The sequence below is a fragment of the Lates calcarifer genome, linkage group LG13 (assembly GCF_001640805.2).
Source record: "Lates calcarifer isolate ASB-BC8 linkage group LG13, TLL_Latcal_v3, whole genome shotgun sequence".
Classification (NCBI taxonomy): domain Eukaryota; kingdom Metazoa; phylum Chordata; class Actinopteri; family Centropomidae; genus Lates; species Lates calcarifer.
In genome coordinates this window covers 4,800,487-4,821,567 of record NC_066845.1, presented here as the reverse complement: position 1 = coordinate 4,821,567, position 21,081 = coordinate 4,800,487, and the positions used below count along the sequence as shown (strand labels likewise).

The window sequence follows — 21,081 nt, the reverse complement described above, 5'->3', positions numbered from 1 at the left end:
GATATTACTGTACTGAACACCCAGTGGTTTTTGTTGTTTGTGAGGTTTTTCCATCATGTCTTCCATGAGGTGTCACCATTAAGGGCTGCTATTACAATAATTCATGTAAAGAAGGGGGACATTACTGTGAAACGGACTTGTGTAACAGTGCCATGCCCACTGGTCCTAGCGTCATCCTCCTGCTGATATCCTCAGCCATCATCACACTCTTTCTCTGAGGCTCTGGAACAGCTGCAGCTCAAGAAGAATAAACAATTTATTAATATGTAAAAGTTGTGAATGAATACTTGAATGACTAGTTGTTCAATAAACCACAATGTGATCAACCATTCAGTTGTCTAACCCCACCACTGTGTCACCAAAAACCCTGTTTACTTTACTTATGTGAATCAAATATTACTTAGGGATAATGAGCTCTCTTTGGGGCTGACGTTATTCAGGTTTCTTGGGAGGAGGCTTAGTGCTGAAATGCACAGGTTCAAGTTTTGGAGGGAGAGTAAGAAGTTGGGCTATAAAAGGAGGGTTCTGCAGGTCTTCACATCTTCACAGATCTGCAGATCTCCTCTCACACGGTTGATTTAAAAAAGTCTGTTTTTCTCTGAGTTCATGATGCAGCTTTATGGAGCTCTGATCCTGCTAATGATTCTGTCCACAGGTAGGAACAACTTATGTTTGTGTTTAGGCTGGACATTGTTACATTAAAAAAATATACTATTAGTTATTGACATGTGAAAGTTGTTGTGGTACCTGAAATAATAGGTAGGTGGGCACACAAGTTTTGTTTTTATGACATGAATGTATGAATTTAAATATACTTATTTTAAATAACACTAAAAGGATGGACACATTTTTTATCCGTGGTGATTTTGGAAAATACCATTTGCAGCACTTAAACACCAAATTTTTTCTGTTCTTTTAGACGGACTCACTTAATATGGACTATAACAGGAAGTTTGTTTGCGTTCTCTCAAGTTTTTCTTCACATTCTCTTACTGTTATTTGCAACATTTCCACACTGTAGTTTTTTTTCTCGTTTTTGTTCTTTCAGAAGGACTTACTTAATGTATACTATTACTGGAAGTTTGTTTGTATTCTTCTCAAGTTTCTCTTGGAGGTGTTGTTGTAGGGGAGTTTACTGCAGATTTTTGTGCCAATTATTTTCTTATACTGAGAAACCACTTTTGAAGGTGTGGGAACATTAAAAAAAATGTTTCTTTGTTTTAATTTGTAAAATTGTGAGCCTTAGATCTGAAGTATCTTAAACTATGTGAGATATTATTTTGTATTTTTGTGCAGCATGTGAATCAAGATGCTACACATGTGTAACCACAGACCATAAACCCTGCACATGGATCTCGATTTGTCCTGAAAACTTGGAGTGCTGTTTTTCCACCAAGGCAGATGGTAGGTCCATCTATCACTCCAGAAATGTTTATATCTGATACTGAGGCCTTTATTCAACAAGGTCTGAGCTGGTATATTGCTGTTCTGAATACTGGGTGGCTGAGGTTCTTCCATCATGTCTTACAGGTGTCATCGCTGAGGGTTGTCAAAAAAGTCTGAACTGTGTAGAACCCATATCTTGCTGTGAAGATGAGTTGTGTAATGGCACTATACCCATCAGCTGCAGAGTCATCCTCCTGCTGGTATCCTCAGCCATCACCACACTCTTTCTCTGAGGCTCTGCACCAGCTACAGCTGAGAATATTTTACTTTTTTCTTACTAAGTTTATATAACTACAATATATTCACAACAAACCTTCTGGTAAATGTGAAAGTGCCATTCTAAGTCTAATAGAGAAGGTCCTCTCTTTTGTAACATGTCAGTCATCTGTTGGCCAAGATACAGAACACCAAACCAAAGTCAATCAATAGGCAAAACAAACCCCCTTCCTGGAACACTCATATCCAAACATTTCCCAGAAAAAGATGCTTCACTTCTTTCATGACCATACAAGCCTGGACATCTTAATGCAGCCAAGAGCAAAGTACAAGTCAGATCTTTCTACCTTCCTGAATCTCAGATAACTCCTTAGGTGTCTTGCTTGATGGACAGAACATTTCCCACACATAACAAGATAGGCGATGCACTCTAGCACACAGGCGAAAACATTTATGTTCAATCATAAATCATTTTTTCCCCCAAACAGCCTCATTTGTATCACGGCAAAGAGAATTAATCTGCACTATGAAATGAGGATTCATTAAAATATCACCAAATCTGTTATTTACCCTCAATTGCATTTTCTCTGTAGGTGTCATCTTACAACAGGAAACCACATTTGACTTTGTGGGGACACAAAAAACCCAGTTTAAAATGCTGGTGTTTTTTGTGAAAATTTGTAAAACAATTAGCCTTATTTGGAGTATCTTAAACCACGTGTGACAGTTCTGTATTTTAATGTTACAATACCTACTCTCAACCAGTGCAGGTGTGAAGAAGGAGAAGCATTTTCGTACTATCCAGGTCTAATAAGCATCTTTACAATCCCATGTTGCACTGGTCACAGCCAATTTATTTCAACAATCAAAGGTGAGAATGCTTTTTTTTTTCTTGTTGTTTGAGGGGACTGAAATTATTATAATTTAATGCAGACCATTGTTGCTAAGTCTGTGGTGTACTCAACATTCCCTGACTTGCAGACTGACTGTAATATGATGAAAGTGCTTCCAACTTCTTGAAGAGAAGTTCTCTTAGTAGCTATATTTTATGATATTTTCAGAATTTACATTTTAAGCTATTAACATTCATTGATTACAGACAGCAAAGTTATTTCTATGTCTTATTCCTAAAGCTCTTCAGATTTTGAAATCCTTCAAATATTTACTGGATAATTTTGTTTTGCAATATTTTCAACATCAACTGACATTTTTTAAACACCCTTCACAAAACACCAAATGTGTTGTTTGTAGACAGGGAATTCAACAACCACACTGAGTGTTTGTTTTCTTTGTTACAGTGTACATTTATAATGCAATAAGTATTCACAGCAGCACAAAAACCCTCAATATTGCTCATTAATCACTTCACAAATGCATCCAATCCACTTAAGCAATTCAAACTCACTACCACCAGATGGTCACAAGATGACGCCAAAGTAAAGACTTTTGGAAACATACAGTACATGCGCAGTCTATGAGTACAAGCACAGTGGCTTGACTTAGTAAGGAAGTAAGAAATTAGGTAAAGTTACGTTTTTAAATAATAATAATAGTAACAGATAAATAAAATGTGTAATTTTATAATCATTCATTCATTCATTCTTCCTGGCAGACTCGTTGAGAAAAAAGATGAACCAATGTGAGAAAATAATCTTGTTACAATATTTTCATATTAGTAATGTTTTATAATTTGTAAGTATATGTCAACATGCAAAATGTAGTTCCAGTTCCAGTTCCAGTATGCAATGTCATATGGAACTTGTTATCAATGGAGTTATTTGAATCAAACCTTACTTCTGCAATACTTACAGTCTTTTGTGTAACACAAAAGAGATGATCGGCTACAAAAAATGATCCCATGTTATTTTCAGTTCTTGTCTTTACTTAAACTACTGTAAATAATCTACATAGTGGTCTCTGGAATAATGAGCTCTCTTTGGGGCTGACGTTATTCAGGTTGTGAGCCTTGGATCGGGAGTATCTCAAACTATGTGTGATATTATGTTGTATTTCTGTGCAGCATGTGAATCAAGATGCTACACATGTGTAACCACAGACCATAAACCCTGCACATGGATCTCGATTTGTCCTGAAAACTTGGAGTGCTGTTTTTCCACCAAGGCAGATGGTAGGTCCATCTATCACTCCAGAAATGTTTATATCTGATACTGAGGCCTTTATTCAACAAGGTCTGAGCTGGTATATTGCTGTTCTGAATACTGGGTGGCTGAGGTTCTTCCATCATGTCTTACAGGTGTCATCGCTGAGGGTTGTCAAAAAAGTCTGAACTGTGTAGAACCCATATCTTGCTGTGAAGATGAGTTGTGTAATGGCACTATACCCATCAGCTGCAGAGTCATCCTCCTGCTGGTATCCTCAGCCATCACCACACTCTTTCTCTGAGGCTCTGCACCAGCTACAGCTGAGAATATTTTACTTTTTTCTTACTAAGTTTATATAACTACAATATATTCACAACAAACCTTCTGGTAAATGTGAAAGTGCCATTCTAAGTCTAATAGAGAAGGTCCTCTCTTTTGTAACATGTCAGTCATCTGTTGGCCAAGATACAGAACACCAAACCAAAGTCAATCAATAGGCAAAACAAACCCCCTTCCTGGAACACTCATATCCAAACATTTCCCAGAAAAAGATGCTTCACTTCTTTCATGACCATACAAGCCTGGACATCTTAATGCAGCCAAGAGCAAAGTACAAGTCAGATCTTTCTACCTTCCTGAATCTCAGATTACATTATTCCTTAAGTGTCTTGCTTGACAGATGGAACACTCCCAAATGCAACAAAATAGGTGATGCACTCAAGTACAAAGGCAAAAACACTTGTGTTCAATTACAAATCATTATTTCCCCCACGCCACCTCATTTGTATCACAGAAAAGAGATGTAATCTGCACTATGAAACAAGAATCCCTTAAAATAAAGCAATGAGCCTTATTTGGAGAATCTTAAACCATGTGTGACATTTCTGTATTTTAATGTTATTAACAATACCTACTTTCAATCAGTGCAGGTGTGAAGAAGAAAGAACCTTTTCCTCAGAGTACTGTTCAAGTGTTGGACAGATCATCTTCAAGAAGCAACGTTGCACTGGTCACAGCCGACTCATTTCGACAAACAAAGGTGGGTATGTATTTTTCTGTTTGAGGGAAATTTATTGTCGACCATTTTTGCTAAGTCTGTGGTGTATTTCATATTCCCTGACTAGCTATATGTTATGCTATGTTATTTTGAGTATTTACATTTTAAGCTATTAACATTAATTGAGTCAGATATCACATTTCTATTTCTTTTCCTTAAAGCTCTTCAGATTTTGAAACCCTTCAAATATTCACTGGATAATCTCATTTTGCCTCATTTTCAACATCAACTGACATTTTTCCAACACCCTTCACAAAACACAACATATATTGTTTGTAGACAGGGAATTCAACAACCAAATTGAGTGTTTGTTTTCTTTGGTACAGTGTACATTTATAATGCAATAAGTATTCACAGCAGCACGAAAACCCCTAATATTGCTCATTAATCATTTCACAAATGCATCCAATCCACTTGAGCAGTTCAAACTCACTACCACCAGATGGTCACAAGATGACGCCAAAGTAAAGACTTTTGGAAACATACAGTACATGCGCAGTCTATGAGTACAAGCACAGTGGCTTGACTTAGTAAGTTAAGGAAATTAGGTAAAGTTACGTTTTTAAATAATAATAATAGTAACAGATAAATAAAATGTGTAATTTTATAATCATTCATTCATTCATTCTTCCTGGCAGACTCGTTGAGAAAAAAGATGAGCCAATGTGAGAAAATAATCTTGTTACAATATTTTCATATTAGTAATGTTTTATAATTTGTAAGTATATGTCAACATGCAAAATGTGCAATGTCATATGGAACTAGTTATCAATGGAGCTATTTGAATCAAACCTTACTTCTGCAATACTTACAGTCTTTTGTGTAACACAAAAGAGATGATCTGCTACAAAAAATGATCCCATGTCATTTTCAGCTTTTGTCTTTATTTAAATAATTGTAAATAATCTATATAGTGGTCTCAGGGATAATGAGCTCTCTTTGGGGCTGACGTTATTCAGGATTTCTTGGGAGGAGGCTTAGTGCTGCAATGCACATGTTCAAGTTTTGGAGGGAGAGTAAGAAGTTGGGCTATAAAAGGAGGGTTCTGCAGGTCTTCACATCTTCTCAGATCTGCAGATCTCCTCTCACACGGTCGATTAAAAAAAGTCTGTTTTTCTCTGTGTTTATGATGCGGCTTTATAGAGCTCTGATCCTGTTAATGATTCTGTCCACAGGTAGGAACAACTTATGTTTGTGTTTAGGCTGGACATTGTTACATTTTAAAAAATGACAGTTATTGACATGTGAAAGTTGTTGTGGTACCTGAAATAATAGGTAGGTAGGCACACAAGTTTTGTTTTGTGACATGAATGTATGAATTTAAATATATTTTAATAACAGTAAAGATGGACATTTTTTATCGTGTGATTTGGAAATACATTTGCAGCACTTAACACAATTTTTCTGTTCTTTTAGACGGACTCACTTAATATGGACTATAACAGGAAGTTTGTTTGCGTTCTCTCAAGTTTTTCTTCACATTCTCCTACTGGACGTTTTTTGGAGCTGTTGTTCTAGAGGAGATTACTGCATTACAACTCTTGTACTGATTGTCTTGTTGCAGTGGGAAACCACTTTTGTTAAAAAAATTCTGTTTCTTAGTTTTGTCAAAATTGTGAGCCTTAGATCTGGACTATCTTAAACCAGTATTTTGTATTTCTGTGCAGCATGTGGATTAAGATGCTACTCATGTGTAACCACCAACCCCAAAGCCTGCACACGCATCTCGCTTTGTCCTGGACCCTTGGATCGCTGTTTTTCCACCATGGTGGATGGTAGGTCTTTCTATCACTCCAGAAGTATTTATATCTAATACTGAGGCCTTCAGAGAGATTATCTATCTAACTGGGTCTGAGCTGATATACTGCTGTATTGAATGGTTGTTGTTGTTGAAACTGAGGTTTTTCCATCATGTCTTGTAGGTCATATCACTAAGGGTTGTCGAAGAAATCAGTACTGTATAAAACCCATTTCTTGCTGTGGGGATGACTTGTGTAACAGTGCCATACCCGCCAGCGGCAGTGTCATCCTCCTGCTGGTGTCCTCAGCCATCACCACACTGTTTCTCTGAGGCTCTGCAACAGCTACAGCTGAGAATATTTTACTTCTTTTCTTACTAAATTTGTATTACTCAAGAACAATAACATATTAAGCCGCATAACTAAATGAATTAAAACCACAATATGATCGACAATTAATTTGTTTAATTCCTGTTCTTCCTGTTATATCACTATTTACAGCTATTTTCTATTGGTTTTTAATGTGTTAGGGTTAGGGTTAAGGTTACTTTTTACACTTATCACTGCAAAATGCTCATGTCTTTCTGTCAGACTTATAAACTAGATCAACTACTGTGAGAAAATTAATTGCCCCAGTATTTTAACATTGATAATGTTTTATCATTTGTACATAGATTTTAAAATGCCCAATGCAAAATATCAGATTTTACTGTAGTTATCAGTTCTATTAAGTGAACATTAGTAGTCACAGCTGTGAGGAAAAAACCCTATTCTCTCTTTATTTACTTACTGAACCCCTATGTGAATTCAGGTGATGATGCTCTATAATATCTTTTACGTGCACACAGAGAATACAGTCACACACAACCTTTAGGTAAATGTGAAAGTCCCATTCTATCTCTAATACAGACAGTCCTCTCTTTTGCAACATTTTAGATATACAGAGATACAAAACACCAGACCAAAGTCAACTGATTGGGACCTGAGACACTCATATCCAACCATTTCCCAGAAAAAGATGCTTCACCCCATCTGTGAACATACAAGCCAGGACATCTTGACACAGCCAAGAACAAAGTCAGGAAGTCAGATTACAAAGGCGAAAACACTTCTTTTTGATCACAAATCATCATTTCCTCCTCCATAAAGCCTCATTTGTATCACAACAAAGAGATTTAATCTGCAGTATGAATCAAGGACTTCTTAATATACCACCGAGTCTGTAATTTGCCCTCGAAAGCCAAAAAAAGGAGCATAGATCTAAATTAAAGCTCTTATGTCCTCAAAGGTCAGTGCATTTCTTGTCAACAAATTTGAACTTCTGTAACACAGCTTGCACACAACAATGGCAAGACACAAGCATAACTTGTTAAATGTTAAGTGTCCATAAATACAGACTATACACATGCTTGTAAGCTGAAATACCAATACATACTAATCAGCTCCATCTCAGATACAATGCTGTCTGCAGTGCATATATTTTATAGGCTGGTAGTTCACATTCAAACAAATATCTGAGTAATGTTTTTTGAACACACATGAAGATGGTATATCGACAAGTGGTTAAAATTATACTGACGACGACGTGTTTAACTAGCTAACACTGACGTTAGCCACCACGGTAGTTAACGTTAATGTAGCTAGCTAACATTCACGTTAGTTTGTTAGTTAGAAGTGATTTTCAACGAGTGAACCATGACCCAACACCAATCCACACAGTTTAGAGTCGTCACTATTTTTCCACCCTCCGTCTATCAGCACTGGACACTTTGCTGACCCTCCTAAACACATACCTCCAAATAGCATATCTCCACCGCCAGCCACCAAAAATACAAAATTAGACAGTTACACATTTAAATAAGTTCATTTTTCAGTTTCATTTCTCTCTGTCTGTCCCCATACATTCACCGGGACAGGTGTTAAATCACAAAAACAGAAGTGGAATTAAGTAAATTAATGCTTATTTTATCTGTTTAATTTTCATTTTGAGATGTTACTATGACTAAATGCATTTCTTGGAAGTAAGTCCCTCACCAGTCAAACGTGTTTTTCTTATTGTTGCTTCACTTGGATGTTTGAGCTTCACTTCACTTCAGTTCTTCTGTTAGAGGGAAAAAGTTTCTCTGTGCTCACCTTAAATCTCTACAATATACCCAAATATGATGTGGAAACATACAATGGACTTTTCAGTGAAGTAGGACACATCCTGTATCCATAATCATAGATTCTGGATTTTTGAATAAGTGACAATAATATGGAAAATAATATAACACCCAGCGTCTCGAGATAACAGCGTCTCGAGATAACTTCTGTTGTGAATTGGCGCTATATAAATAAAATTTGACTTGACTTGAATAAATTATATTAAAAAGTTTATTTTTATGTCTGGAAAGGATGTGTCCAAGTGAGTTTCCTCTAACCCACCCACACTATGTATATGGGTCTTCCATATTGTTGAAAAGCGTAAGAGAGAGACCATGTGCATAAACAGTATGTACAGAAAGACAGACAGCCATGTAAGAGAAATTTGTGCAGAGCTGGAATGAAGTGAAGGGCGTGTTTTTTTCATCCAGCTTTTTTTTTTTTTTTTTTTTTTTTTTTGTGGCTGACAGCAGAGATATGCTACTCTGAGGTATATAGTTGGGAGGGGCAGTAAGGTGTTCACTGCTGATAGTCAGAGGGAGGATGGTCAGTTTTGATACTCTGCAAAAAAAAAAAAAAAAAAAAAAATGACATGTGGCTAAACTAAAAGCAAATTTCTGATCAGACCATCACTGCTGGTGCTGGCAGGAGGTTGGCAGATGTATGTCGGGGGTCAGGGTGGGGCCACACATGTAGCACTATCCCAAGCATTTACAGTGAAGTGTACTTGGGTGCCAGTAGTGTATCTTTGCGTCCCATAGTCAACACTGCATAGACTGGTACAGGGTCTCGACCCAGTCATTGGAAATCACTGCATTAGAGGAGCAGTTAAACTGTTGTTTTAGAGTGCAGTGAGCCACAGTGTGTCATAAAATACAATTTAATAATGTTAGGAGTAGCTCATGTCACACTTTCTGCCCTGGAGTAGTATAGGTATCTACTAAGCTTTTCAGTCATGTTTGAAGGATGAAGCAGGACATGATTTGCCTAAGCTATGCATAAGACTACTCCAGGTACTGATGCTTTCTTAACAGAGAACATAAGACATGTACTTAATAGATGCTGTAACACACACAAAAAAAATTGAACTTATTTTTAATTGTTGTTGCATGTGCACAAAAACCTGCTGCCCAGCTGGATGAACAATAAAGAATATCATGCCAAACATGGACAGAGTTTGTGTTTTTTGTTTGTTTGTTTTTTTTTTTCCAACAAATGTTTTTTCATCAAGAATACTATTTTCTTACTCATACTCATACTACAGTATGAGTGTGCAGTTAGAACACATTCTCATGCAGAAACCTGTTTACACACAGCTTCTAAATAATTACTCTGTATTTCCATATTGCTGCGTGAATTAAATTTTTTTGCTTTTTCTTTGGAACTGCCAGCTAGCAGTTTGATTAATTTCTGTCCACTCCCATCTTGTGCGTTTTCCCTTGGTACTAAGTACATATTCAATTCAACATTAAAGGTGCCATGTGGAGTTTTCTACAAAACAAAGTTAATGTTTACATTCATCATTTCTCACAATGCATATCCTTGAAACCTTACACATTTTGAATCAATTCCGTGTATCATAAAGCATTTACAAAGCTGGTTATTTTAGTGTTTTAATCCTGCATTGTTTACATGCATGTTTGCTAATGCTAAAGTTTCTTCTTCTGTGCATTTTGTCAGTGCATCACAGCATTTCTTAGCCCATTTTTGGCATCTGTTTATCAGTAACCAGCTTGACACCATTGGCAGGAATGAACACTGTGGCACGCACCCATGTGTCCCCTTTGGCTCAGGTCAAGCAAAGTTACCACTGATCACCACAGTGCCACCTAGCACTATTAGAGTTTCACAACTCCACAGAGTATCTTTCATTTCTTGAAAGTACAGCAGACAAGATCTGCCAGCTATCCATTAAAGCAAAAAGGAAGTCACAGGAGCCTGAAGCGTCAGGTCAGTGTCAGTGGCACTGGTCCTGAAATGTATGTCTGGTGTTAATTATGGTTATACACCACAATAACATTATGCCTTCCTCTACATAGATCCCTTGTTCTTTGCTGCAGAATGATACCACTGAAACAAGAAAGGCCCATGTACTGAAAGCACTTTTTAAAAAAATCTCAGTAAAGACCCCCTGAAAAAAAAGGACAGTATCTCTAAGTTTTTGAAGTTGTTTGTTTCTACAAGGAATGCTGTTTTTTTTTGTTTTTGTTTTTTTTTAGTCAACACTTAACACTATATCCACTGCTGCCTCAATCAGTTATTTCTGTTGTGTGGTACTTATACTAATGTAAAGGATCTGAATACTTCCACCACTGAAAGTCACACAACAAACTGGAGTCTGGTGGTGATACATATATATATCAATGTTTCTGGGTACACAAAAAGATTTTAGTCATTCATAAAAAGGTATATCACTGTAGGAATCCTATCCATAATGTTGTCAGACACTTATAATAATTTCACCTTGTCAGTGGCAAAAACAAAAACATACTTAGTAGACATACTTCTACATGGACAATTGCCCGTTGGATTACATTGCAGCAGCTGCTCACAGGTTGTCAGGTACATCATTCTTGTTCAATACTGTACCAATTCCAAAGATTTTTATCTCTGTCAATCATTTACACACCAAAAACAGGGGAAAGTAAGTTTTTTTTTAAAAAGTTGGAGCTCAAACTGCAGCAGCAGGTCTCTTCAACGTCTGCATGCAGCAGGAATTAGGAACAATACCAGTGTGGAGGAGGGAAATGAATGAACTTAGAAGTAGAGGAATCATATGTTATGTGTGCATGCCAATTGCTTATGTGTGTAATCTGTTTAACACTATTTACGGACCAAACTTTGAAAAAACTGTCCCTAGCTGGGGGCTAGCCTGAGAAAGCCCTGCATGGGGAAACAGGACACAGGTGCATCTTGTTAAAGTGGCCTGTCCTACGTTGGGGTTTGTAGACAGCAAAACAAATGACCAGCGCCGAAAGCATAGTGAGCTGTCTAGGCTGAGGTAAGATGGGACAGGACTGGCCCAAGAAAGATGTGTTCCCGTACAAGCTGTTCCTAGGACAGATCACATGCTATGCAAACATGTAAAAACTAACCAAGCGCTGTCTTGTGCAGCTGTCACATGTTGACGTCATGGCTATAGTGAAAACACATTTGGTGCAACTAATTAGGGGACTGAGTTGTTGAATGTAGTGCAAATAAACCTACTTGGACTGAATGACACTAGGTCTCTGTTTGGTAATTCTCTGAATTTGCTAAGACATCACTACATGTGAGGTTTGTGGTGCCTCACATCACATCTAACTTGTATATTATTTGACAGCAAGTAAAACTCAATATGAATATGAAAATAATCCACCACAAAAGAAAACGCAACAACCATAATTTTTTTCTTTGGCATCTGCCTTCATAATGTTGCAAGTATTCATTCACAGCAGCAAACACTTCTCCTTTAACATTTCAGACTCTTGATACTGTTGTATCACAGTGGAAATATCTGGATGGATTTCACAGAAGTCTCCAGCTTTACAATATGGGTCAACACATTTATTCAGTGTTTTGACAAAATACCCTTTTAAATCCCTTTAAATTATGTCTATTGGTGCATATCTGTCCTTTCACATTTTGCATTTTATCTATGTACAAATTATAAAATGTAAGTATGTATGAAAACACGGTGGTTTTGTCTTACAGTAGTTCATCTAGCCTCTCTACATGCCTGCCACAAGCACAAGTAATACTATTACAAATTGAGCATTTGTTTTTATAAATGTTGCTGCGTGTAAGATTTGAAAATTTGACTTTGGCTCCATCTTTTGGTGGAAGAAAGCAACAAAAAGACTACTAATTTACAGAAAAACTCTATCACTAACAAAAATGATCAGAATATGAAAGGTGCTCTAATATCCCAACAACTATATGTTAACTTAAACATTTTAAAAACAGTGCTGACTCTATCCTATTTAGTTTAATTATTTTCAAGCAAGGCATTTAGATGACTTAACCAGTAGTGTGCTTTACTCTCATGCCAGCAATCACTGTGTAAGAGCAGAGAGACATACAGTATATTCAGATGGCAGATATCTCATTTTAGAATAAAACTCCCCATGTACTTTGCAGTGTTAGTCCTTGAAAACATAAAGGTGCAGTGCATCAAGCATATCACTGTGTGCCAAAGTGGGTGTTTTATTACCCCACTGGTTCTCTGTACTAAGGCTGGCATACCTTAGTTCAGCTGATAAGGCAAATTAAAGGTCGCATGGCAGACATGGACGGCACATTAAAATATGGCATCTTGGACAACAATACTTGTTTTACAAGGCAAACCAGTAGCATTAGAATAATAAATCTGTTTCTTTCTGTGGATCAACAAAATTCATTCCAACGTAACAAATGCTTTGTTTTAAATCTACCCTGAGCTGTGGATTTAGATGAAAAAGCACTAAACAGTAGATTTTTGGCACTGAAATGACAGAATGGCACTACAGGTCAGGGAATATTGACATAAAAATATTTGCAGTCTGTTGATCGTGATAAATACCCACTAATTTAAACCCAGAATCACATACACTAAAATACTATCCACAAATCAAAAGGAAGCAAATAAATAGAGTTGCAAAAACCAAATAAATATAAAAAGCAAGAGACAAACAAATGAAGTTACATGTTGTTGGCAGGGTTGCTTAATACAAATTAATAGTTAGCATTAATAATCTGCATTAATGCAAATTAATGCATGTTAGCTTAAACAAATAGTTGAGAACTTAGAAATCACAATACAGCAGTTGTTATGGCAACATGAGGTTAGGCATACCCTCTGAGCAGGGGTGCATTTGTCAGAGAGTGCATATTTATTGCCGGTTCAGTGCCCAACCCTGTCAAACCACAATAAAGACAGTATCAGTTACCTTATCACCCACTTACTTCATCTGCCCTGAAACAAATTTCACACCAAGGGAAATAAAACCAACTCTCACCCTAAAACCAACATCAGCCTAGCTATAGGACTTGGGCTTTTTGTACTCTAGATGTCCATTAGGTGGAAGACTGCGGTGGTGATACAATCTGAGATCGGTTTTACTATTGGCTGTGGAAGGCACACAAGGATGAGGATCAGCTTAAGAATGGAACAAGGATGGTTGTTGTGGTTGGTTGCGGATGGTTATAATCTGCAGGCAGAAGTCCAGATAAAGAGCAGGCCAGAGGACATGAGGTTAATCTTTACCAAAATAACTGCTGCGACAACAGATCCCTAGTGGTCATTTCCCTTTAAAAAACAAACATCTCCTGCTCTTTCTTAGCATGTGTGCTCACCAGAATGTACATGTGAATCCAGTATGTGTGTGTGCGTGTAGGGGTGTAACGATGCACCGTGGCACGATGCAATGCGATTCAGAAAACATGACGACACACATCGCAACACTGAAAAAAATTTATCACGATGTGACTGATGAAGTGAGCGCTGTGTCCTGAAGTAACGCTTTACACTTCTGTGAGTGATCACACTCTTGTAGCTTAAACTGAACTAACCGAACACTTTAAAGGCGGATTAACTCTCGAAAAACTCTCTATACACGAACTGACAACTAGCAACATAATAAGGCTACAAACAACCCTCAATGCTACACTCTAAAAGACCATAGTTACACTGGGACTTGCTCCACTCAAAAAAAATCTGTTGTAATGAATGAAAATTTGATTGTTTAATCCTAAAACATAAGACAACCCCCATTTTTAAACCTAAATTTCAGGAGAAAAAAATATTGCCTTATATTAGTATATTATATATTATATTATAGTATTGGAATCCTTTCTTTTGCGCTGTAGTTGGCAGATTAACTGCAACAAAGTTTTTATTTTAACATTTTAACTAGAATTTAGTTTAAAAAAAAGGAAAACACTGTAAACTCTTGTGGCAACAAGAGATTAGAGATAGATTAGAGATAAGAGGTTTTTTTTTTGCTAATTTACACTAAGAAAGAATAAATAAGAACTCTTAAGCTCTTTGTTTTCATTCTTTCTTCATTAAATATATCCTTGGATGTATCATGAGTGTATCAAATCGTGAGCTTCGTATCGAGTATCAAATGGAATCATGAGTTGATTGAATCGTTACACCCCTACCTGTGTGTGATTTACGTGTCTTAACTGTCTTCAGTGAACCCATGTAAAGAAAGCTACCTCATCCAAGTCCACTGGATAGTCAGTGAGGTAAATGGGGCCTTTATCAAAATGTTCCCCCTTGTAGCTTCTCCATCGTCCTGCAGGCAGGTAGATGTCCCTCTCTTGCTTTCCTGGCTCCAACACCGGAGCCACCATCAGGTCATCCCCGATCAGGAACTGTGAGTCGATCTTATAGGCTGCCTCGTCATCATTGGCGATCCACCAAAGGGGCCTTATGATTGGGTCTCCTGTATCAAGAACCTCGCCTGCCAGCTCGAGAACCCTTGGAGCCACCAGAGTCTCATGAAGCTCTGTGAACTTCTGTGCTATTTGTACCACCTAGAGATGAACGCACAAAGATACAGTGTTAGCTGAGAGCATGTCACCTAATAGCTTGAAAGTTCTATGAGTCCCCAGTGGTTGTAAAAAAAAAATACACTGTAAGTAAATTAAAGCAACCACTTTTCTACAAGCATAAACTTATCCCTTCAAAATAATTAGAATATACAATTATGCTTCCCAAAGACTCCACTCATTTTTATCTCATGTCAAAATTTGAATACGCTTTTCCGTGTTTTGTTGCTATACTGCTTGTAAATTACTTTATTGCTATTTTTTAAACTGTTTTTCAGTGATTACATGCATCCTTACAATTATTTGACTAAATTCCTTGACTAAAAACCTATATGTATTTGTTGCTTTTGTTATAATTTCCTATGTTACTTTTGTTATAATTTCCTATGTTTTGTTATAATTTCCTATGTGAAATTTGTTAGAATTTCCTATGTACTCTGCTCACCTCATTGTCATAGGCCCAGGGTGGTATAGAAAATTGCATGGCAGGCAGAAATGCTGACAGCTCCAGCCATCGTATGTACAGTTCTCTGTCTGGCAGACCATTTTTGCCATCCAAACCACCTAAAATACAACACAGGCATCAGCCAGTAGACTAAAACCATGTCTAATATCACTCTAAAACTCTCTGTGGCCATATGTAATTAAATACCATACCTGTGGTGCGGTTGGGGTATGCATTTCCTCCTATCATATCAGGTAAGACAAACTGGTAGCCCAGAATGCTAATCGTCAGAACAGTTGGAATGATGGACTTGAGGCCGAGCTCGTAGCCCCACACAGAGTCTCTGTCAATGATCCTGAAGAAGCAGGAGATGTTCTGACTCTGGTACCCAACCCTCAGCTCAGCACGCTCACTGAACGGTATGGCCATCTCTGTGTAGCGGCGGGTGAAGGTGGAGGGGTCAGAGAGCGGGACCAGAGTGCTAAACTGCTGGGGGAGGTAGCTCGTCTCTCCTGCATCGAACTTGAAGGAGGTCACATCATAGCGGGTTTTGAGCATGCGCAGGTGGGAAGAGTACCACTCACGGGCCTCTGGGTTGGTGAAGTCCAAGATTCCTCCAATGCCGTTCCACCAGCGAACCAGAGCTGGGAGCTCACCACTTGGCTGCCGGACAAACAGCCCTTTCTCCACGGCGACACCAAAATTAATGGAGTCATAGTTGATGAAAGGATGTGTCCAGAGCGACACCTGAAACCCGTCCTCTCTGAGCTTGTCAAACATACCGGTGGCATTGGGGAACTTCTGCGGGTCAAAGTCAAACTCGCCATAGTCAGCAGTGTAGCGGTCGTCCAGCTCCAGATGGGAGCATGTAAAGCCATGCTTGGTGATGTCAGAGGCATAGCGTAGCAGCTTCTCCTGAGTTACAGATGTTTTGTGAAGAGCCCACGTGGACCACACTGGATGTTTGAAGACTTCAGTAGATGGGACCTTGATAGGCTTTGGGAAATATCGACGAACCTGTGCAAAATGCACGAATATAGAGCACAGAGTTACTACAGGGTTACAATTAAAATGTGTGTTCCACTCTTGTCTTTGGTCAATTTGGATTATAAGAATTCTTTCTTCTAGCTTGGCATAACGATGAAGTCTGGTGATTTTGATAGATAAATTACTTTAACAATTAATCAATCAGAATTGTTATTAATTCTGTCTCTACACCAGTGAAGAATACATCATGAATCACATTAACATTATTGTCAGCCAAGACTGCAAATGGGCTTGGGTATTTCCCATCATCTTCACTCCAATTTTGCTCTTAGCTAATTTTATTATAATATATTGGACTTTCCAGGCAGATAAGTTGGTTCCAAATTTAGCCTTTCTCTGTGAGTGCACCACAGTTTGCCTGGACTAGGACCAACACAAGCATTTTCAAGAGATCTTGGTGAAGTCATTTGGTGCATATCCAAGTATGAATAGAAAAAATCCCACTTTCCCCACCATATTTACTAGCAAATAATCCAGACTTTGAATTTACTACTTTAAACCAACTTAGTTTAAACATATGATACTTCGCTACACTCCTGTATATAACAAAAAGTTATAGAAGAAAAAAGATGAAAGATTAAACAAAAAACACAGTATGTCTATACTTACCATGTATTTGTGAATAGATGTAACATCTGACCCCACACACACTCTATAGCTGAGTTCAGGTAAGGCCTGCTGTCCCTCTGGCGGTCTGAAAGGAGAGTCCTGGTACCGGGCCTCGAACCTGAGTGTCCTGTCCTTCTCTGACCAGCCCAAATGAAATGGCACAGAGTCATTAATCTTGATCGCAGTTGCATTCGATGACAGCCAATAGCGTTCTAGGATTCCCCCAAAAGCATTCCGATCAGAGTAAACATCACTGGTGATGAAAGGCCGTGGTTCCTCCTCGCCCTGGATCCTGATAGGCCAGTACTGTGTTGCTGTCTCTGCCCCTCCATACCAATGAGAGTCATTATAGGCCATGGCATGCTCCACCAAGCGCTTATTTTGTAGCTCCTCCCAGCGGACACGGTAACACATCACCGTGTCCTTGGGTCGAACTGTCTGGATGAAGAAGTTGAGCTTGCCAGAATCTGACTGAGTGCAGCTCAGTATACTTCCCTCCTTTGAGCAGGAGTCCAGATCCAGAGTGCCAGACCTAGGACGGTGTGTGGACAGATAAAATACAAAGGAACTGGGTGAGCACAGCACTAACCAGGCAAGGCTTATCAGCAACAAGTCAACAACTGTGCAGAGGCCAAAAAGAAGTGATTTATGTTACAAGGGTTATCGTTAGCCAAGATTTACTGGCTGTTAGTTTCACAGGGGGAGTGTTTATTACTGGGATGTATTAGATTGAATTACATTGTGCAGAAGCTCCTATTTACTGGTCACTATGTGTCTTGATTGCTCTGAAATGGCTAAGGCATCAGCAGGATGATCCTTATTACTTTCCTCACATCTGTAAGTAAGATCACTAAGTAACTATTTTTATAATCAATTAATAATTTGAATCACTTTTCAAGCAAAAATGCCTGAAAATCTCTGGGGTTTGGACCCTTGGTTTGACAAAATGAGTGATTTGAATATGTAGTCTCTGGAAAATTGCGTTGGGCATTTGTCAGAATTTTTTTAGGGCAAAAAGATGAATCAAGACGATAACCAGCAGATTAATCAATCATGAAAATGTTCCCTAAAATGAACCCACCTGAAGGTCATATTGAAGATGACAGCCCCTGCCTGGTTACGAATAATAAAACCATCCTTGTCAAGGTCTAACGACTCAGTCTTCAGCAGCTGGGCTTTACGGAGAGACGCTGAGTAGTAGCACCACGCAACCACAGCAGCCAGCACCAACACACAGCCCAACATCCCTGCCATAACCAGGGGTCGGCCTTCGTGAGCCAGTTTCTTTTTTAGCGGGGAGCCTCCAGCTCCCCCTGCCATCTGCTGCTCCCCAGGAGCCACCGGGACAATCTGATACATACTGAAGACTTGAGGCAGTGAGGTGTACACAAGAACAGGTTTAGAGGAGGAGTGGCAGGGAGTGGACAGCTGTGCTAAGCTTGCTGTCAGTGTTGGTGAAAATGGCTGGAATTTATCTTCACACTGGCAGCAGCGGAGGTGACAAGAAGCCTTACGTCTACTTGCCGATCTTTAGCGGCATCTCCATTTCTGAATGAGGGCTGATTTTTCCAAAGCTGCGAGACAGAGACAAGCAGAGGCAGACAGAGGTCAAGAGAGGTGGCGCAACATGCAAAACCGCAGGAGTGTCAAGAAGAACAAGAAATAAGCCACAATAAATGTCATTAGCATACAGTCTATGATGTCTTACACTGACAGAATTTGACCAGCTTGACAATTTTGTTCTAATTATCACCACTGACAGTCTCCATGAGCTGTAGTTATAAATAGCTCTGAAACTCTTCACACTGCATGCTATCGTGAATTAAGACATTTATTACACACACCTTCTGTTTCCTATTATTCTCTCAAGATAACAGATGTGTATTGTACGGTTATTCAGTAAGAAAGCATTATTTATTTTAAACACAAAGAAATACACATATATGTACTTACTAAACTTGTCAAACTTAACAAATTTGCCAACAGTGCTGCTATATGTGTACCATCACCACACTAATATATTCCAAATAAAGCCACATGTTACTGTACTGAATACATTCAATTGTACTTGTGTCCTTACAGCATAATTGAGCAGCAGCAGCAGTGTCCAACAGAGAGAGAGAGCACAGGAAATAATGTGTAAAATAGGAAGTAGCCAAGCTCTGTAGCCACACAGACACTAATGGTAACAGGACCAATGAAACAATAAAAACAGGCTATGATCAGAGAAAGTCCAGACACCATGTCAGCATGGTTCAATTACATTTATCTCTCGGGTAAGAGTAACTTGGACATGACTAAATAATATTCATCAGTCTCAGCCCTCAAATAATTGTACTGCAGCAAGCCTACAGTTTTCAGATAGAGCACTGGGCAATCATCCACAACAGAACCCTACTTTATCCTCCCCACAGGTATCATTATGTTCCAGCTCAACATGCTTATTTTGTTCTGATGAAGGTGAGTGGCAATGCGGCAGGAAGGGAAGGAAACCTTGCAAATGCATGCCCTGCAAAAACTGCGATTCTATACTTAAATCAGCGCTTCACTGACAGACTGCTACGTGACATGTCTTCCTCTTTACATGGGCTTACTCACACCTCTGTTAGAATAAGATCCTTTAACTCCTTTGTATACACTTATAAACACTGCTGCACCATCTTGTTAATATGATCAGTTTTACATTAATCAGTCACGTTTTTCATACCATATACTGAACTTAACCCTGCTTTGTTCTAGCTTCCCAGTACCCACACTGCTTGGCAGGAGCACAAGACATGCCCATGTTTTCTGGTCCAGACCTGCCCTGTTTCAGTCCTCATTTATTGGAGCAAGTCTAGCTTGATTTATTGTATTAAAAACTGCTCTCTCACTGTCATAAAATATTTTTACAATCATAACTACACACACAATGTTTGAAACATCCCTAAACTATTTCTAGAGATCCTAAAGGCTGTTTTAGAACACTCTTCAGATTTTAAGTAGGTTAGCCCCCACATTGTGACCAGAAATCATTTTAATTTTGCTGGTATTGGGAAACAAATGTATGCAAAGCAAAGTTATTTTTATTCTGATATACAGCTGCAAATAATTATTCTACTCGGTGCAGTATTTTAGGCTGTACAATGTAAGTTAAACGTGTTTTCTAACCTTGCAGCGAGCTCATAAACACATGCAGACACACGTTTCCTTCACAGTGTCTCCTACTCGTTTTGTGCTCACTTTAAGTTGTAAATCCCCAAAACAAAATTTAAAAACACTGTAATCTGACTTTGCTGTAAAGATCATAGTGGACACAAACAGCGCATCCAGATTTACCCAGTATTTTTATGTTATTTTCCGCACCAGAGTCAAGGTGACATACAGGATAACTCAATAGCCAAACATTTCCAAATCCTGATCGATAACACACAAACACTCTTCGACGCGGCTGTTGACGCTGTGTCGGGACATTACAGTGGCTGGAACCGGCTGTACCAGTTGTCACGAATTAGGGTGTCAAACGATCATGTTCACGGTTAAAATTTATGTTTTCTATGCAAATTACACACAAATGAGTTAGAAAATACACACACATACATTCAATCTGTCCTTTGCGGCGTTGCGGTCATGAAAATAGTTATCTCACCTCCGCATCTCTCTCTCTGGGGTCAATGTGTAGTTACAGCTGTGAGCGCAGTAGCTCACTGCGCAGCTGCGGATCGGTTTGAAGTTCCACGGTCCCGCCCAACAACAGAAGATGTCGAAGCGGATTCGCTCATG

At 38.6% G+C, this 21,081-nt stretch overlaps 2 protein-coding genes across 6 annotated transcripts; one reads left to right on the top strand and one right to left on the bottom strand.

Moving 5' to 3' along the window:
* The first annotated feature begins 552 nt into the window (after positions 1–552).
* Positions 553–9,867, top strand: LOC108881988 (uncharacterized). Of its 4 annotated transcripts, XM_051075358.1 has the most exons (7): positions 553–655; positions 1,297–1,404; positions 1,531–1,646; positions 2,428–2,533; positions 3,683–3,790; positions 3,917–4,032; positions 4,694–4,784. In XM_051075358.1, the coding sequence occupies exons 1-7, from the start codon at positions 607–609 to the stop codon at positions 4,697–4,699; spliced, it is 609 nt and encodes a 202-aa protein (XP_050931315.1). In that variant the 5' UTR covers positions 553–606; the 3' UTR covers positions 4,700–4,784. The 4 variants fall into 4 exon arrangements, 1 of the variants encoding a protein (XP_050931315.1); XR_007814488.1 differs by lacking the exons at positions 1,297–1,404; positions 1,531–1,646; positions 2,428–2,533; ... (1 more) ...; positions 3,917–4,032; positions 4,694–4,784 and adding exons at positions 6,489–6,596; positions 6,744–9,867 and having other exon boundaries at positions 638–655; XR_007814486.1 differs by lacking the exons at positions 553–655; positions 1,297–1,404; positions 1,531–1,646; ... (2 more) ...; positions 3,917–4,032; positions 4,694–4,784 and adding exons at positions 5,829–5,996; positions 6,489–6,596; positions 6,744–9,867.
* Positions 9,868–10,671: 804 nt separating this feature from the next.
* LOC108881950 (myogenesis-regulating glycosidase) lies at positions 10,672–21,027 on the bottom strand. Of its 2 annotated transcripts, none has more exons than XM_018674170.2 (6): positions 20,948–21,027; positions 18,401–18,893; positions 17,320–17,851; positions 15,876–16,680; positions 15,664–15,782; positions 10,672–15,203 (listed from the first exon to the last, which is right to left on the bottom strand). In XM_018674170.2, the coding sequence occupies exons 2-6, from the start codon at positions 18,676–18,678 to the stop codon at positions 14,856–14,858; spliced, it is 2,082 nt and encodes a 693-aa protein (XP_018529686.1). In that variant the 5' UTR covers positions 18,679–18,893; positions 20,948–21,027; the 3' UTR covers positions 10,672–14,855. The 2 variants fall into 2 exon arrangements, with proteins under 2 accessions (XP_018529686.1, XP_018529679.1); XM_018674163.2 differs by having other exon boundaries at positions 20,899–21,014.
* Between the last annotated feature and the right edge of the window lie 54 nt (positions 21,028–21,081).

What these genes read in the sequence shown, in the direction of transcription:
- LOC108881988 (XM_051075358.1), top strand. Translation starts at nt 607, where the DNA reads ATGATGCAGCTTTATGGAGCTCTGATCCTGCTAATGATTCTGTCCACA. An exon ending in TTTTTCCACCAAGGCAGATG is followed by an intron (nt 1,405 to 1,530) that starts GTAGGTCCATCT and finishes CATGTCTTACAG; the next exon opens with GTGTCATCGCTGAGGGTTGT. An exon ending in ATTTATTTCAACAATCAAAG is followed by an intron (nt 2,534 to 3,682) that starts GTGAGAATGCTT and finishes ATTTCTGTGCAG; the next exon opens with CATGTGAATCAAGATGCTAC.
- LOC108881950 (XM_018674170.2), bottom strand. Translation starts at nt 18,678, where the DNA reads ATGTATCAGATTGTCCCGGTGGCTCCTGGGGAGCAGCAGATGGCAGGG. An exon ending in CATCTATTCACAAATACATG is followed by an intron (nt 16,681 to 17,319) that starts GTAAGTATAGAC and finishes CATTTTGCACAG; the next exon opens with GTTCGTCGATATTTCCCAAA. An exon ending in ATACCCCAACCGCACCACAG is followed by an intron (nt 15,783 to 15,875) that starts GTATGGTATTTA and finishes GTTGTATTTTAG; the next exon opens with GTGGTTTGGATGGCAAAAAT.